Genomic DNA, 18218 nt, shown 5'->3' on the forward strand with positions numbered 1-18218 from the left:
TGTTGTTTTCCTCCTGATGCGGCTGTATAACAGCTTCGGGTCAGATTTGGCTTTCGCTGCTATGTCACTTTCATATTGTCGTTGGGCCTCCCTTCTTATCTGTGCATATTCATTTCTGGCTCTACGACTGCTCCCCTTATTCTCCTGGGTCCTTTGCCTTCTATATTTCTTCCATTCCCTAGCACACTTGGTTTTTGCCTTCTTGCACCTTTGGGTGAACCATGGGCTCATCCTGGCTTTTTCATTATCCCTGTTACCCTTGGGTACAAACCTCTCCTCAGCCTCCTTGCACATTGTTGCTACATATTCCATCATCTCATTAACTGGCTTCCCTGCCAGTTCTCTGTCCCACTGAACCCCGTTCAGGAAGTTCCTCATTCCCGTGTAGTCCCATTTCTTGTAGTTTGGCTTCATTCGTACTGGCTTTCCTGCTTCCCCCTCCACTTGTAGCTCTACTGTGTGTGTGTGTGTGTGTGTGTGTGTGTGTGTGTGTGTGTGTGTGTGTGTGTGTGTGTGTGTGTGTGTGTGTGTGTGTGTGTGTGTGTGTGTGTGTGTGTGTGTGTGTGTGTGTGTGTGTGTGTGTACGATACATCAGACACCCTTGTCTACTGTACATTACTGTGAACTGCTCCCATTGATAAAAATAATAATCCTTACTGTGAACGTTGTACTTCCTTCCTGTGCCTGTTGTACCTCCTGCCACTCCATCTATTGTTGTCTTCTGGAGTGTTAACACATACACCTACATGAACAGGACACCTCTTGGAAGTAAACCTCTGGAGAATTAATCTCTCTCTCTCTCTCTCTCTCTCTCTCTCTCTCTCTCTCTCTCTCTTAAGTAAGACGGAGCCACAGCAAGGCTCCCCTGACCTGATTCTTACCCCACCCACGGTGATCACTGATGCCGTCTCCATCACTTTACTTCACCACTAGCACCACCACCACCACCACCGTCACCACTAACACGACGACCACCGCTACCACTAGCATGACCACCACCGCCGCCACTAGCACGACCACCACCACAACTAACACTGATAAATTTCCGTGTATGATGCGACAATACACGATGGTAACCAAGACACAGGCTCCATGAGTACCCTCATTTTCCCCCCGAGATAAAATGTGTATTTGGCCTTCCTGGCTGTTATGTGGATGAGTCACAGTTATGTATATAACTGTGACTCATCCACTGTGACCCATCATGGTTGTTCATATTTACGTATTTCTTTATTTTTATCATTGTATCATCATATAAAAGTAATGCACACTAACAGTGGCATTGTGAATTATATAAATATAGTTGATGTGGTAATAATGCATAGATAAGAGTTATTTTTGTGGTTTAAATCTGTCAACTGGGATGAGGTCACTGCCCACTGCGTCACCTAAGTTGACCTCGTGGATCACGGCCCACTGCGTCACCTAAGTTGACCTCGTGGGTCACGGCCCACTGCGTCACATAAGTTGACCTCCTGAGTCACGGCCCACTGCGTCACCTAAGTTGACCTCCTGAGTCACTGCCCACTGCGTCACCTGAGTTGACCTCGTGGGTCACTGTCCACTGCGTCACCTAAGTTGACCTCGTGGGTCACGGCCCACTGCGTCACCTGAGTTGACCTGATGGATACCCACTATTTTCGAGTCAGTAAGAGGGTGGAGGTCAGGTAGATAGATACACATGTCATCTGCCAGCAGTTCTAAGACAATCTTCTCATTCTCATTAGCTGTTAAGTAGTGATTTATAAACCTTATACCCTTATATCCTTATAACCTTATACCTTTATAACCTTATATACCCTTATACCTTATACCTTTATAACCTTGTACCTTATCACCACCACCACTACTACTACCATCACCACCACCAACTGGCTGGTGGTGGTGATGAAGACGAGGGAGCAAATGAGGGAGAAATTTGTGAGGGTGAGAGGGAAGTGAAGCAATAAGAGAAGGTCAAGGAAGTGAGGAAATAAATAGTGGCCAAGGAAGGGAGAGAGAGGAAGTGAGGAAGAATGAAGTGAAGGAAGTAAGGAAGAATGGAGTGAGGGAAGGAAGAATGAAACGAAGGAATGAAGAATGAAATGAAGGAAGGAAGAAGAGATACGGACCAAAAATGACTATTAAACTGTATCATCAGCAGCAGTAAAATATTCCAGTTGACAGGTCAGTATTCCGGTTGACAGGTCAGTATTCCGGTTGACAGGCCAGTATTCAGGTTGACAGGTCAGTATTCCGGTTGACAGGTCAGTATTCAGGTTGACAGGTCAGTATTCCGGTTGACAGGTCAGTATTCCGGTTGACAGGTCAGTATTCCGGTTGACAGGTCAGTATCCCGGTTGACAGGTCAGTATTCCGGTTGACAGGTCAGTATTCAGGTTGACAGGTCAGTATTCAGGTTGACAGGTCAGTATTCAGGTTGACAGGTCAGTATTCCGGTTGACAGGTCAGTATTCCGGTTGACAGGTCAGTATTCCGGTTGACAGGTCAGTATTCCGGTTGACAGGTCAGTATTCCGGTTGACAGGCCAGTATCCCGGTTGACAGGTCAGTATTCCGGTTGACAGGTCAGTATTCAGGTTGACAGGTCAGTATTCCAGTTGACAGGTCAGTATTCCGGTTGACAGGCCAGTATCCCGGTTGGCAGGTCAGTATTCCGGTTGACAGGTCAGTATTCCGGTTGACAGGTCAGTATTCCGGTTGACAGGTCAGTATTCAGGTTGACAGGTCAGTATTCCGGTTGACAGGTCAGTATTCCGGTTGACAGGTCAGTATTCCGGTTGACAGGTCAGTATTCCGGTTGACAGGCCAGTATCCCGGTTGACAGGTCAGTATTCCGGTTGACAGGTCAGTATTCAGGTTGACAGGTCAGTATTCAGGTTGACAGGTCAGTATTCCGGTTGACAGGTCAGTATTCCGGTTGACAGGTCAGTATTCCGGTTGACAGGTCAGTATTCCGGTAGACAGGTCAGTATTCCAGTTGACAGGTCAGTATTCAGGTTGACAGGTCAGTATTCAGGTTGACAGGTCAGTATTCAGGTTGACAGGTCAGTATTCAGGTTGACAGGTCAGTATTCCGGTTGACAGGTCAGTATTCCGGTTGACAGGTCAGTATTCCGGTTGACAGGTCAGTATTCCGGTTGACAGGTCAGTATTCCGGTTGACAGGTCAGTATTCCAGTTGACAGGTCAGTATTCAGGTTGACAGGTCAGTATTCAGGTTGACAGGTCAGTATTCAGGTTGACAGGTCAGTATTCAGGTTGACAGGTCAGTATTCCGGTTGACAGGTCAGTATTCCGGTTGACAGGTCAGTATTCCGGTTGACAGGTCAGTATTCCAGTTGACAGGTCAGTATTCAGGTTGACAGGTCAGTATTCAGGTTGACAGGTCAGTATTCAGGTTGACAGGTCAGTATTCCGGTTGACAGGTCAGTATTCAGGTTGACAGGTCAGTATTCAGGTTGACAGGTCAGTATTCAGGTTGACAGGTCAGTATTCCGGTTGACAGGTCAGTAATTTAGTTGGAAGATTAATACTGCCGTTGTGAAGATAATTTTAAACTACGTAGTTTATTATTATTGTAACAGCTGGTGTGTGGGGTAACAGCTGGAGTGTGGGGTAACAGCTGGTGTGTGGGGTAACAGCTGATGTGTGGGGTAACAGCTCGTGCTTGAAGTAACAACCGGTCTTAGCTGTGTGTTGGCAGATTCACTTTAATTAAGAATTTAACATGCCCCCTACACACACACACAAACACACACACACACAAACACACACACACACACACACACACACACACACACACACACAAACACACACACACACAAACACACACACACACACACACACACACAAACACACACACACACACACAAACACACACACACACACACACACACACACACACACACACACACACACACACACACACACACAAACACACACACACACACACACACACAAACACACACACACACACACACACACACACACACACACACACACACACACACACACACACACACACACACACAGATGAATCACAGGGATGTTAGGAAGTATTTCTTCAGCCACAGAGTAGTCAGTAAGTGGAATAGTTTGGGAAGCGATGTAGTGGAGGCAGGATCCATACATAGCTTTAAGCAGAGGTATGATAAAGCTCACGGCTCAGGGAGAGTGACCTAGTAGCGATCAGTGAAGAGGCGGGGCCAGGAGCTCGGACTCGACCCCCGCAACCTCAACTAGGTGAGTACAACTAGGTGAGTACACACACACACACACACAAACACACACACACACACACACACACACAAACACACAGATGAGTCAAAAGGATGTTAGGAAGTATTTCTTCAGCCACAGAGTTGTGCAAGCCAGGTTTACAATACGGACAAGATGAAAGTTAAGACACTTGTGCAACATCTGGTTATCTTTATTTTAAACGTTTTGCCATTCAAGAATTTTTATTGATAAAGCCACTGGATGGCGAAACGTTTAAAATAAAGATAACCAGATGTTGCACAAGTGTCTTAACTTTCAGCCACAGAGTTGTTTGGAAGCGGAATAGTCTGGCAAGCGATGTAGTGGAGGTAGGAACCATACATAGTTTTAAGACAAGGTATGATAAAGCTCATGGAGCAGGGAGAGGGAGGACCCAGTAGCGGTCAGTGAAGAGGCGGGGCCAGGAGCTGAGTCTCGACACCTGCAACCACAATTAGGTGAGTACACACACACAAGACTAGTCGCGGAGCTAAGAGGTATGTCCTACGAGGAGAGGTTAAGGGAACTCAACCTGATGACACTGGAGGACAGGGGGAATAGAGGGGACATGATAACGACATTATCATGCCCCCTGAGAGGTGAGAGGAATTGACAGGGTGGATAGGGACAGAATATTTCACAAATATGACACAACAACAAGAGGTCACAACTGGAAGTTGAAAACTCAGATGAGTCACAGGGATGTTAGGAAGTATTTCTTCAGCCATAGAGTTGTCAGGAAGTGGAACAATCTGGAGCGTGATGTAGTGGAAGCAGAATCCATACATAGCTTTAAGAAGAGGTATGATAAAGCTCATGGAGCAGGGAGAGAGTGGACCTAGTGACGACCAGCGAAGAGGCGGGGCCAGGAGCTGAGTCTCGACCCCTGCAACCACAAACAGGTGAGTACACACACATACACGAATCATCAGCCAAGTATCGTCAGGTGATTCTCTAACAGTGACCGGGTTCAGCTTTAGTCTCGTTTTATCATATACGTATACATATGTATACATAAACACACGTAAATATGTGCACGTATACATAAGTGCACGTAAGCATACATATACACAGGCCTGCACACACACACATACAAACACTGAACAGGCCAAGTGTGTTATAGACAAGTTAGGTGTTTCCTGACGCGGGTCTTAGTCAGATGATGACTCCCTGTCATCGGTCAGACGACCCTCGGTCATCTGACCGAGGCCTTCCGCTGGCTTACCGGTCCACCCCTTTAAAAATTAATGGTTATAGTTATAACCATTTATGGTTGAGACACTATCGACAAGCGCCTTTCACAAAACGGTAACTAAACCACAGACTCAGACTGAAGACGCAGATCCAAGCAAGAATAATTATTTACAAGATGATAACACTTGTGGAGCGACCCTTGTGACATGTGATGCTACTAACACTAGTCTCCATTGTGGAGTTATAAACCTGAGTAGGATGTACCTACATAGGTAATTACCTGTAAGATGAGTGAGTGAGTGAGTGGTGATGAGTGTCTCGCCTGCCAAGATACTGCTCACTTACCTCCAAGATTTCACCACCTTATCTTATCTACTTACACATACATTCATAACATATTCAATGTTATTGTCACACTTTAATATCATTATATACTTACATATGATGTGTGTTGTCGTGTAGTCTTAAGTTAGATTTAAGCTTGCCAGAAATGCTCTGCATAACCATAGGCTTCTACATATACAAAAAAAAACTGTATCTTGTAGAAATAAAAATTTGAATTTGAATCGAATGTTAACCGCAGTGCTGGAAATAAGACAAGTTGTTTGTTTTTATTGGGTTTTCTTAGATTAAAGCTACGTAATGTATCACAGATGTGTCTGTAACATCCATATGTCTCCAAAATAATTGTATAAGTTTAAATTATTGTCTCACTCTGAAACCACTGGTAGATTTACTGAATAAATCTTTATCTTAGCTGACTACTACGTCATTCGAATGAGTTATATTTTTTTTATATTCACATGGAGACACTAACTCATTGGGGTCATACAGCACCTGGGGCCATACAGCACCTGGGGCCATACAACACCTGGGGCCATACAGCACCTGGGGTCATACAGCACCTGGGGCCATACAGCACATGGGGTCATACAGCACCTGGGGTCATACAGCACCTGGGGCCATACAACACCTGGGGCCATACAGCACCTGGGGCCATACAGCACCTGGGGTCATACAGCACCTGGGGTCATACAGCACCTGGGGCCATACAGCACCTGGGGCCATACAACACCTGGGGCCATACAGCACCTGGGGTCATACAGCACCTGGGGCCATACAGCACCTGGGGCCATACAGCACCTGGGGTCATAAAGCACCTGAGGCCATACAGCACCTGGGGTCATACAGCACCTGGGATCATACACCACCTAGGGCCATACAGCACCTGGGGCAATACAGCACCTGGGGTCATACAGCACCTGGGGTCATACAGCACCTGGGGCCATACAGCACCTGGGATCATACAGCACCTGGGGCCATACATCACCTGGGGTCATACATCACCTGGGGCCATACAGCACCTGGGGTCATACAGCACCTGGGGCCATACAGCACCTGGGGCCATACAGCACCTGAGGTCATACAGCACCTGGGGCCATAGTGCCTGGGGCCATACAGCACCTGGGGTCATACAGCACCTGGAGTCATACAACACCTGGGGTCATACAGCACCTGGGGCCATACAACACCTGGGGTCATACAGCACCTAGGGTCATGCAAAAAATGGGGTCATACAGCACCTGGGGTCATACAACACCTGGGGCCATACAACACCTGGGGTCATACAGCACCTGGGGTTATACAGCACCTGGGGCCATACAGCACCTGGGGCCATACAACACCTGGGGTCATACAGCACCTGGGGTCATGCAACACCTGGGGCCATACAACACCTGGGGTCATACAGCACCTGGGGCCATACAGCACCTGGGGCCATACAACACCTGGGGTCATACAGCACCTGGGGCCATACAGCACCTGGGGTTATACAGCACCTGGGGCCATACAGCACCTGGGGCCATACAGCACCTGGGATCATACAGCACCTGGGGTATACAACACCTGGGGTTATACAGCACCTGGGGTCATACAGCACTTGGGGCCATACAACACCTGGGGCCATACACCTGGGGTCATGCAGCACTTGCGGCCATACAACACCTGGGGCCATACAACACCTGGGGCCATACAACACCTGGGGTCATGCAGCACCTGGGGCCATACAACACTTGGCGTCATACAACACCTGGGGTCATACAGCACCTGGGGCCATACAGCACCAGAGGCCATACAGCACCTGGTCATACAGCACCTGGAGTCATACAACACCTGGGGTCATACAGCACCTGGGGCCATACAACACCTGGGGTCATACAGCACCTAATGTCATACAACAAATGGGGTCATACAGCACCTGGGGTCATACAACACCTGGGGCCATACAACACCTGGGGTCATACAGCACCTGGGGCCATACAGCACCTGGGGCCATACAACACCTGGGGTCATACAGCACCTGGGGCCACACAACACCTGGGGCCATACAACACCTGGGGTCATACAGCACCTGGGAGATCCTTTACTGCACGTACAAGTTCTGTCAAGCACCTTAACTACTGGGAACGCTTGGAAGCACTTGACTTGTACTCGTTGGAACGCAGGAGGGAGAGATATATCATAATCTACACTTGGAAAATCTTGGAAGGAATGGTCCCAAATCTGCACACAGAAATCACTCCCTACGAAAGTAAAAGACTGGGCAGGTGATGCAAAATGCCCCCAATAAAAAGTAGGGGCGCCATTGGTACACTAAGGGAAAACACCGTAAGTGTCCGGGGCCCAAAACTGTTTAACAGCCTCCCATCAAGCATTAGGGGAATTGCCAATAAACCCCTGGCTGCCTTCAAGAGAGAGCTGGACAGATACCTAAAGTCAGTGCCGGATCAGCCGGGCTGTGGCTCGTACGTTGGACTGCGTGCGGCCAGCAGTAACAGCCTAGTTGATTAGGCCCTGATCCATCGGGAGGCCTGGTCATGGACCGGGCCGCGGGGGCGTTGATCCCCGGAATAACCTCCAGGTATCCAGGTAACCCATCATTACATTCCAAGATGAGCACTAAACCCGTAGAGGACATACAGCGCCTGAGGAGTTGGTGGTAATCAGATTTAATCCAGGACAAGAGAGAATAGCTTAAATTCCTTGGATCATGATATATGTGGAAAATTGCATTTATCTGAATGTAACTAATTATGTACATAACAGTAAATGATAACAAAGATAATTATTATTTATCAATGTTACATAGACAAATAGGAGTTTGGGACACCCAGGTCGCAAAAAATGTCCCCCTTCGATACCTACCACTCTCATAACCACAAGTTGCTCTGGACCTATTAATTAAATGAAATATACAAACACCAGGAATACTGGTAAATATATAAATTTGTGGACTGTATATTAAAAATAATAAATGGTTATATAAGAACATAAGAACGAAGGAGCACTGCAGAAGGCCTACTGGCCCATGCGAGGCAGGTCCAAGTCTCCTACCGGCTTAAGCCAATGCGCCCAACCTAGTCAGGTCAGGTCACATTGACTTAAGGGAGGAACACGGCAACCGACCTGGTAGCACAAGCTATCAGGTCCAACTCACACCGACCCACATCCACTCATGTATTTATCCAACCTATTTTTAAAGCTACACAACGTTCTGGCCTCTATAACTGTACTCGGGAGTTTGTTCCACTCATCCACAACTCTATTACCAAACCAGTACTTTCCTATATCCTTCCTGAATCTGAATTTTTCCAACTTAAAACCATTGTTGCGAGTCCTGTCTAGGCTAGATATTTTCAGCACACTATTTACATCCCCTTTATTTATTCCTGTCTTCCATTTATACACCTCAATCATATCCCCCCTAATTCTACGTCTTTCTAGAGAGTGCAGATTCAGGGCCCTTAGTCTATCCTCATAGGGAAGGTTTCTGATACATGGGATCAACTTTGTCATCCTCCTTTGTACATTTTCCAGAGAATTTATATCCATTCTGTAATATGGTGACCAAAACTGTGCAGCATAATCTAAATGAGGCCTAACCAAGGATGTATAGAGTTGAAGAACAACCTGAGGACTCCTATTATTTATGCTTCTTGATATGAAGCCAAGGATTCTATTAGCTTTATTGCGAACACTTATGCACTGTTGTCTTGGTTTCAGATTACTGCTAACCAGAACTCCTAAATCTTTTTTGCAATCCGTAATATTAAGATCTACATTATTTAGATTATATGTGGCATGGTTATTGTCCTGTCCAACATTTAGAACTTTGCATTTGTCTATATTAAACTGCATCTGCCACTTCTCCGACCACTGCATCAGTCTATTCAAATCTTCCTGGAGTGCTCGAATGTCCTCGTCAGAATGAATTCGACGGCCTATTTTGGTGTCATCGGCAAACTTGCCGATGTCGCTCTTTATGCCCTCATCTATGTCGTTTATGTAGATTGTGAACAGCAGGGGGCCCAACACTGACCCCTGTGGAACACCGCTCGTGACGCTTCCCCACTCTGATTTCTCCCCATTTATGCAAACTCTCTGCTGCCTATTTGTCAACCATGCCTCTATCCAGGAAAAAATTTCTCCTCCTATTCCATGTGCTTTAATTTTCCTCAATAGTCTCTGATGTGGGACCCTGTCAAAAGCCTTACTGAAGTCCATATACACAATATCATATTCATTACCATGATCTACCTCCTCAAATACCTTAGTGAAAAAAGTTAATAAATTCGTAAGGCAGGAACGCCCCTTTGTAAAACCATGCTGAGATTCGTTGATTAATTTATGCTTTTCAAGGTGGCTACGAACTGCCTCGGCAATTATAGATTCCATAAATTTTCCCACTATGGAGGTTAGGCTTATTGGTCTATAGTTCGAAGCTAAGGACCTGTCACCTGTTTTGAAAATAGGTATCACATTTGCCATTTTCCACTTATCTGGCACCATGCCAGTTTGTAGTGATATGTTGAAAAGATTAGCCAAAGGTGTGCTAAGCTCCTCTTTACATTCCTTTAGAACCCTTGCATACAGTTCATCAGGGCCTGGGGATTTGTTAGGTTTTAATTTATCTATTTGCCTAAGGACCATGTCACTTGTGACCCTAATCGTGCACAGTTTATTATCGTCCTGTTCTACATAATTTATCATTACATAACAGAACACATAACACAATTACATAACAGAAGGAAAATATATCTTAATATCACTCACCAATTTGACTGGAGATTAATGTGTATCATACTCAGAAAACCTCACTCTAACTAAATCTATGAAAATAATGCTGGCCAGAATTACACACAAATCTAGAGAGCTTATCTGAGGTTCCTGGAGCTGTCTTGTCCAGTCGTCTGATATCTCAAGTTATGCAGGAATGCACATCCACCAATTTCGCCTCCTATTTGAGAGGTGTCAACACAATTTTAACCTCTAGAGCACGAAAAATTCTTCCCATTACACCAACGTTTGTACAAAATTCAAAACCAAGATGGCGAGTCTCTTTCTGCGCAGGCGCAGCTTCCAGTTTCCCATTTTCGATAACATACTTCTTTTAAAAATACAATATAGGGCATCTATTTACATATAAATTACCGTATTTCCGGAAAATATACAGTATTTTCCACAATATATATTTTTACAATGGTCTTGACGACGTAATAAACACATAAATTACATTATTCAGACATAACCCAACAGTGAAAACAAATTATTTCCTGATTACTTTAGTACATCTCAAATACTTAATTATAATTTGGTATAATAGTATATTGTATCATATCCCCCGGCATAAAAGACTAACTGGTGAGAATATCATAAAGAAGAGTTCATTGGTTGGTGAGATTAGTTCCCCCTTCCATCTTTTTGTCACCAGTCGTGTGAACTAGCGTCTGGTGCCTCCACAACGTTCTGTACTGAACAACAATCAAAGTACATGTAATGATATAGTGATACGACTAGATGAAGAAAAAGACATGTATCGCTCAGGACATTTATTAAAAGAAACTTTTCTCCACTGCTGCATATGTGTCTTACCTAACAACCTGTCGGTATTTTATACCATTTTAATATTCAATAATAAAGAAACCACTCGTGGCGAAACGTTTCCTTTAATGTCCTGAACTGTATATAAGAGTGTTATTTCACAGTAATAAAAACTATGGACACCATCGCTAACCTTATTAAATATTACCCTCTTGTATAATCATTTGGGTTTAGCGTTCCCCTATAATAATAGATAATAATAATAGGTATCTCGCGAAACATAGGTTAGGATTGTTATAGGGCTGTGTAGCTGCTAATTTGTTAATTTTATGCATGAAAAGATCCCCTCAAAAGAGGTGCCTTGATGAGGAAATGGTATGGTGATACCGACAAGATGTGAAAAAACACACTTATGTACCCAAAAATCTTGACGTACGGGGCATCCTCAACACCATCAACACTCTGGAACCTACTATTAAATTTACACTAGAGGAGGAGGACAACCAATTACCTTTTTTCGACGTTCTCTTACACACAGGGGAAAACAAACTTTCTTTTAAAGTCTACCGGAAGCCTACCTACAAAAACGATCTTCTACATTTCTTCTCTCACCATGACACAAGAACTAAAAGAGGGGTAGTTATTGGCTTCTTTCTGAGAGCCTACAGAATTTCCAGTCCACAGTTCCTCGAAGAAGAATGTACATACATCACCAACTCTTTTAGTTCACTACACTTTTCCCTACACTTCATACGTGACTGCAGGAAACGTGCGACATGCATCCTCAGCAAGACCAACACCTATCAAATTGAAGAAAAGCCTCCAAGTTACATCGTTTTACCGGTCAGCAACGTTGCCACTGATGTTTCAAAAATGTTTGACAGAAAACTGGCTAAAATATCTACCAGCTCTTCAACTACTATTAGGAACCTGATACAAAAACCCAAGCATGATTCTGGCACAAGTGCAGGAATCTACACTATACCATGTGGGGTGTGTGACAAAGTATATGTAGGGGAAACAGCCAGAACTCTGGACATTAGGATAGCAGAACACAAAAATGCTTGCAGAAATGTTGACCGCAAAAACGCATGTGTTCAACATGTTGGACACCTCATGAAATTCAATGAAGCTAAACTAGTTATTAAAGAAGACGACTTAAGACGGAGAAAATGCATTGAAGTTGCACTAATTTCTGTCAGTAACACTATAAAGCAAAAATCCAGTAGTTACAGTATTTCAAATTATTATTATAATCAAAAAGAAGCGCTAAGCCACAAGGGCTATACAGCACAGTATTTCAAAATTACTAAGCAAGAGGATATTACCCATCCTGGGAACTGGTGTTACTTGATGCCAGCAGGTCCTCTCTTGCCTCACCTCCTTAGTTCCATTACTACTACTACTACTACCACCTCTACCCACGCGTCACCTCACCTGACTCCTGCCACTATATATATAAATGTTTTCTTAGTTTTCTCTGTATTAGGACTGAAGAAGCCACTCGTGGCAAAACGTTTCCTTTAATAAATGGCCTGAACTGTACATTAAGTGTCTTTTTCCACAGGTGCCTTGATGCTGATGAGCTCTTGATCCAAGGAACTGGACTTACCCTCTTTTTCATTGGAAATTACTTGAATGCAACTCATTCCCCATGCAATAGATGTAAAAGGAAAAGCCTCAATATTTTTTAAACCAGTTTAGTTCTTGTATAATGGCAATGTGGTAGATCACTGGTTGGATTTACCAGTTTTCTTTTGTGAACCTCATCTGCCAGCGCCATCTCTGGACCTGAGTTTAGTCATGTTCCGTGTGATTCTAGCTTATTTCAGATCAGTTTCTCACTTTGCCTTCATTATTATTATTATTATAATCAAAAAGAAGCGCTAAGCCACAAGGACTATACAGACTTTGCCTTCATAGCTTGGACAGACATGTTTCTCTCTGATCATCCATCCTGTTCAGTGAGTACTTAGTGCATCTACGTCATCCATTTTACTGTTTATTTTATAGTTATTTAAGAATGGGTGCCGTATTTATTTTATTTTTTGCTTAGCGTAATTTTCTTTTTGTTCGGTTATCACCTATTTGTCTTTGCCTGAAGCATTATTATTATTATAATGGTGGAGCGCTAAACCCGTAGGATTATACAGCGCATGTGGGGGGATGAAAGGTATTCAGGGAACCTTAGCACAGATCCAATTCCCTAGATCAAGAGCCCCTCACCAGCGTCAAGGAACCTCCTTTGAGAGGTTGCTAACTAAGCATGTGGGTGTTACTGCGTAACAAGTTGGGGCGGACAGTAAGCTGATTGCTGTGGGGCAGTGTCTGTCATTTGGAATTTTTCCAACAGTCGTGCCTGTGCCATCATAAGGTACCCAAGTAACCTAGGAACGTTCCCTAAGAGCTAAGTGCAGGAGCCATTGAGAACAGCAACGGTGAAATCCTTCTTGTCCATCTCTAGGCCTCCACGTCAGCTGGGCTGCCATCATCCACCTCCAGACAAGGTCACCCTGACACCTCCATTATTATTATAATCAAGGGGGAAGCGCTAAACCCGTAGGATTATACAGCGCCCAGGGGAGGATGTGGAAGGCATTCAGGCTTAATTCGGGGAACTGGAGCACAGATTCAATTCCCTAAATCAAGATTATTATTATTATAATCAAAAAAAGAAGCGCTAAGCCACAAGGACTATACAGCGCTGCAGGGCAGGAAGGAAGCGAGGGCATCAGGTGGCAAAAGGGAGATGGATGAGCAACAGGTTACGGATAACAGCGGGGCAGTGGATGGTGAAAGGGTAAAGGGCAGCAAGAGACTGAACCAGAAAGGGCTGAGGGGAGTGCGAAAAGTATCATCAGAGTTTGTGGAGTAAATCAGTCGTTGTCAAGAAGTCAATGAGAGAGTCAGGATTAAAGGAGGGTCCATCAGCAAGAAGGGAAGGTAAAGAGAGAGTAGGAGAACGAAGACGACGTTGGAGGTAAATTCTGCGTGCTCGTTGATAGAGAGGGCAGTCTAACAGAATGTGGCTAATCGATACTGGAACTTGACACTGCTCACAGAGAGGAACAGGGTGCCTCTCCATGAGATACCCATGAGTAAGACGAGTGTGGCCAATGCGAAGGCGGGAGAGAGTGGTCTCCCAACCTCGGCACTGATGACAAGAAGACGGCCAGTAACCTATGCTCGGTTTAATAGAATGAAGTTTGTTACCGAGCAGAGTTGACCAACGTTGTTGCCAACGGGTGCGAAGGTGGGTAGCTATTGCAGCAAAATAGTCCAGAAATGGAACACCTCGATAGGAAATTGGTAGGTCATATACTGCTGACCGCGCAGCAGTGTCTGCCTGTTCATTGCCCTGTACGTCGACATGACCAGGGACCCAACAAAAAACAATATCTTTATGTTTGGTAGAGATACGGCGTAGCCAAAGTTGGATACGGAGAACTAGGGGATGAGATGTATCAAATTTTCGTATAGCCTGTAGAGCACTAAGGGAGTCTGAGACTACTACAAATGATGACACAGGCATAGATGCGATACGAATAAGTGCTGCAAGAATGGCATACAGTTCAGCAGTAAAAATGCTAGCTGAAGATAGTAAATGCCCTCGTACGACGCTGTCCGGAAACACTGCTGCGAATCCGACGCCGTCTGAAGACTTAGAGCCATCTGTGTACACAGCGGTGGCATGAGAGTGAGAGTGGAAGTGATCAAGAAAAAGAGAGCGGGAAGCCACCGTAGGCAGTTGAGCTTTCGAGCAAGGGAGTGAGAAAGAACAGACCCGAACAGCTGGAACTTCCCAGGGGGGTAGGGAAAAGTGAGATGCTACATGAACATATAAAGGTGGTAACTGAAGGGAAGACAAGAGGGAAAGTAGGCGAAGAGAAAAGGGACGGAGCAAACAGGGGCGGCGAACGAATAAAGAATGTCTACTAATATCGGTGACCATTCTATAAATGGAAGGATTGTGTAGATCGTGAGAGCGTACATAGTAACGAAGGCAATGGGCATCACGGCGATCAGACAAGGATGGAACATTTGCTTCTGTATAGAGGCTCTCAACAGGGGAAGAGCGAAAAGCACCAAGGCACAAACGTAAGCCTTGGTGATGGATAGAGTTAAGGCTAGAGAGAGTAGCAGGAGAGGCCGCGGAATAAATCTGGTCACCATAATCGAGTTTCGATAAAACGAGGGCTGAATGTAGGCGAAGCAGAGTTCGACGATCAGCTCCCCAGGAAAGATGAGCAAGGGTTTTAAGAAGGTTTAGCCGGCTGTGACAAGTTGCCTTCAGAGAGGTAATGTGAGGTTTCCAGGTTAACCGACGGTCAAAGAGAAGGCCTAGAAACCTGACTGTATCACGTTCGGGGATACGGGAGCCATAGAGATACAAAGGATGATCGGAGATAACAGAGCGTCTAGTGAAAGTAATTTGGTGAGTTTTGGTACTTGAAAATTTAAACCCATGTGTGGTGGCCCAAGTGGAAACACGGTCGACCGCATGCTGGAGAGAAACTGCAATAAGGTGACAGTCAGCGCCTGCACAAGCAATAGCGAAGTCATCAACATAGAGTGATGACCAAATATTGGGTGGAAGAACAGAGGCCAAATCATTTATAGCAAGGAGAAAAAGTGTTGTGCTTAGAACACATCCCTGAGGGACACCTTCAGCTTGGACGAAGTCCGGGGAAAGAACATTATTGACTCGAACACGGAAATGTCTGTCAGTTAAAAAGTTCTTAAGGAAGGATGGTAGATTGCCTCGGAGGCCTAAGGAATGGGCCTGGGCCAAAATATTATACCTCCAAGTTGTGTCATATGCCTTCTCAAGGTCAAAAAATATGGCAATAACTGAGTGATTATTCGCAAAGGCATTACGAACATACGTATCCAAGCGTAGTAAGGGGTCTATGGTAGAACGACCCTTACGAAAGCCATATTGACTAGCGGAGAGACTGTTGTGAGTCTCTAAATACCACATTAAACGTCGATTTACGAGGCGTTCCATCACTTTGCAAACTGCACTTGTAAGAGCGATGGGGCGATAGTGGGAGGCATCATGTCCTGTAGTACCCGGTTTGCGGAAAGGGAGAACAATGGCAGATTTCCACAGCTGGGGAAGAACTCCTTGTGCCCAAATAAGATTGAAGAGGTGTAAGAGGACTACAAGGGCTGACCGATGTAAATGTTGTAACATACGAATATGAATGTCATCAGGCCCAGCTGCCGATGATCGGCAAGCTGAGAGCGTTGCCTCCAGTTCTTGAAGTGTAAAAGGCACATTATACTGTTCTTCTCCGAGAGAAGAAAAGTCCAAGGGTACTAACTCTCTGGCAGACTTTGAGGAAAGAAACGAGGGGCATAGATGGAGCCCTCGGGAAATACGGACCAGATGTGTGCCAAGTTCAATGGCAACGTCGAGAGGGTTTGCTATATCAACACCAGTGACCCGTAGAACAGGAGCCGGGTCAGGAGAGTATTTACCACTCAATTTCCTCACTTTTTTCCAGACTGCACTCATAGAAGAAGCAGAGGTGATGGTGGAAACATAGTCTCGCCAACAAGTGCGTTTAGCTTCACGGATGACACGGCGAGCGATCGCACGCTTCTGCTTAAAATCAACAAGTCTCTCAGCGGTTCTATTGTACCGGTACCTGCCCCATGCAGCACGTTTCAAACGTACTGCACGAGCACAAGCAGGAGACCACCAAGGCACGCACTTCTGAGAATGCCTGCCTGAGGTTTGGGGTATAGAATGAGAAGCTGCGGTATAAACTGATGTCGAGAAGATGTGTAGGAGCTCATCAATGGAGGATGAAGAAGGAACCTCACTAAAAGCAGTGAGGTGTGAGTAAAGATCCCAATTTGCCCGATCAAATTGCCAGCGAGGGCTACGGGAAGGTGGTGAATAGGAAGGAGAAGTAAGAATGATCGGAAAATGATCGCTGTCATGTAAGTCTGGTAGAACAGACCAGGTGAAGTCTAGTGCAGTGGAGGAAGAGCAGACTGATAGATCGATGCAAGAGAGAGTATGAGTACGAGGATCAAAATGGGTGGGAGTACCCGTATTTAAAACATGGAGGGGGTGAGAGGCAAGAAAAGCCTCCAACTGAATGCCACGTGAGTCACAATGAGACCCCCCCCAGAGGAAATGGTGGGCATTAAAATCACCAAGTAACAGAAGTGGTGGTGGTAAGGATGAAACAAGAAAGGCAAAGTCTGGGATAGAAAATGCTCGAGAAGGAGAGAGATATAAAGAACATATTGTAAACCACTTATTCAAGTGGATACGGGCTGCAGTGTAATGCAGCGAGGTATGGACAAATAGTTGACAGTACGGAATATCATTGCGTAGAAGAAGGGCACTTTCATTAAAGGTCCCATCTGAGAAAGGATCCGAAGAATACAATAAATTATAGCCTGAGATAGGTTGGAAAACAGCCGAGTGTAATTTTGGTTCTTGTAAGCAAGCACCAACAGGGGAAAACCTGGAAAGCAACATCTGAAGCTCACCCCGATTACCCCTGAGGCCGCGGATATTCCACTGTAAATAGGCCATGATTGGCGATGAAGAAAATATCAGGAATCTGTAGGTAAAGGCACCTACGGACTAGAGGGGTTAGAAAAGTCAACGTGTGGTGGCATTGGAAGATGTTCAAGTAGCGAAGGAACGGAGCGTTGCGAAGAATGGGGTTGTGAAGATGGAGGAGAGGGAAGAGAAGGAACAGGAAGTGAATCAGTGTCCATTGAAGGTTTAGTCTCTGCAATATATTCTGAAATGGCTTCAAGTGTTTCTGAATTCAAAGATGTATGGGAAACCATATTGGAGATAGGAGGAGGAGGGTGAGTAAAGATTGGGACAGTAATGGACTGTACCAAAGGAGAG

General features: G+C 45.1%; 1 protein-coding gene across 3 annotated transcripts in view; it reads right to left on the reverse strand.

Moving 5' to 3' along the window:
- LOC128686103 (low density lipoprotein receptor adapter protein 1) overlaps positions 1-5811 on the reverse strand; it is a 66303-nt gene extending 60492 nt beyond the window's left edge. The window contains exon 1 of one of the 3 annotated variants that reach the window (XM_053772779.2): positions 5733-5811. Coding sequence is in view for 2 of the 3 variants with exons in the window: in XM_053772775.2 (XP_053628750.2) it covers positions 658-708 (51 nt within the window). In the remaining variant the exon portion in view is untranslated. Of the gene's footprint in view, positions 1-657; positions 724-881; positions 930-5732 lie in introns of those variants that run through there. The other 2 variants (XM_053772777.2, XM_053772775.2) reach the window with 2 other exon arrangements.
- Between the last annotated feature and the right edge of the window lie 12407 nt (positions 5812-18218).

The sequence above is a fragment of the Cherax quadricarinatus genome, chromosome 9 (assembly GCF_038502225.1).
Source record: "Cherax quadricarinatus isolate ZL_2023a chromosome 9, ASM3850222v1, whole genome shotgun sequence".
NCBI classification, from domain to species: domain Eukaryota; kingdom Metazoa; phylum Arthropoda; class Malacostraca; order Decapoda; family Parastacidae; genus Cherax; species Cherax quadricarinatus.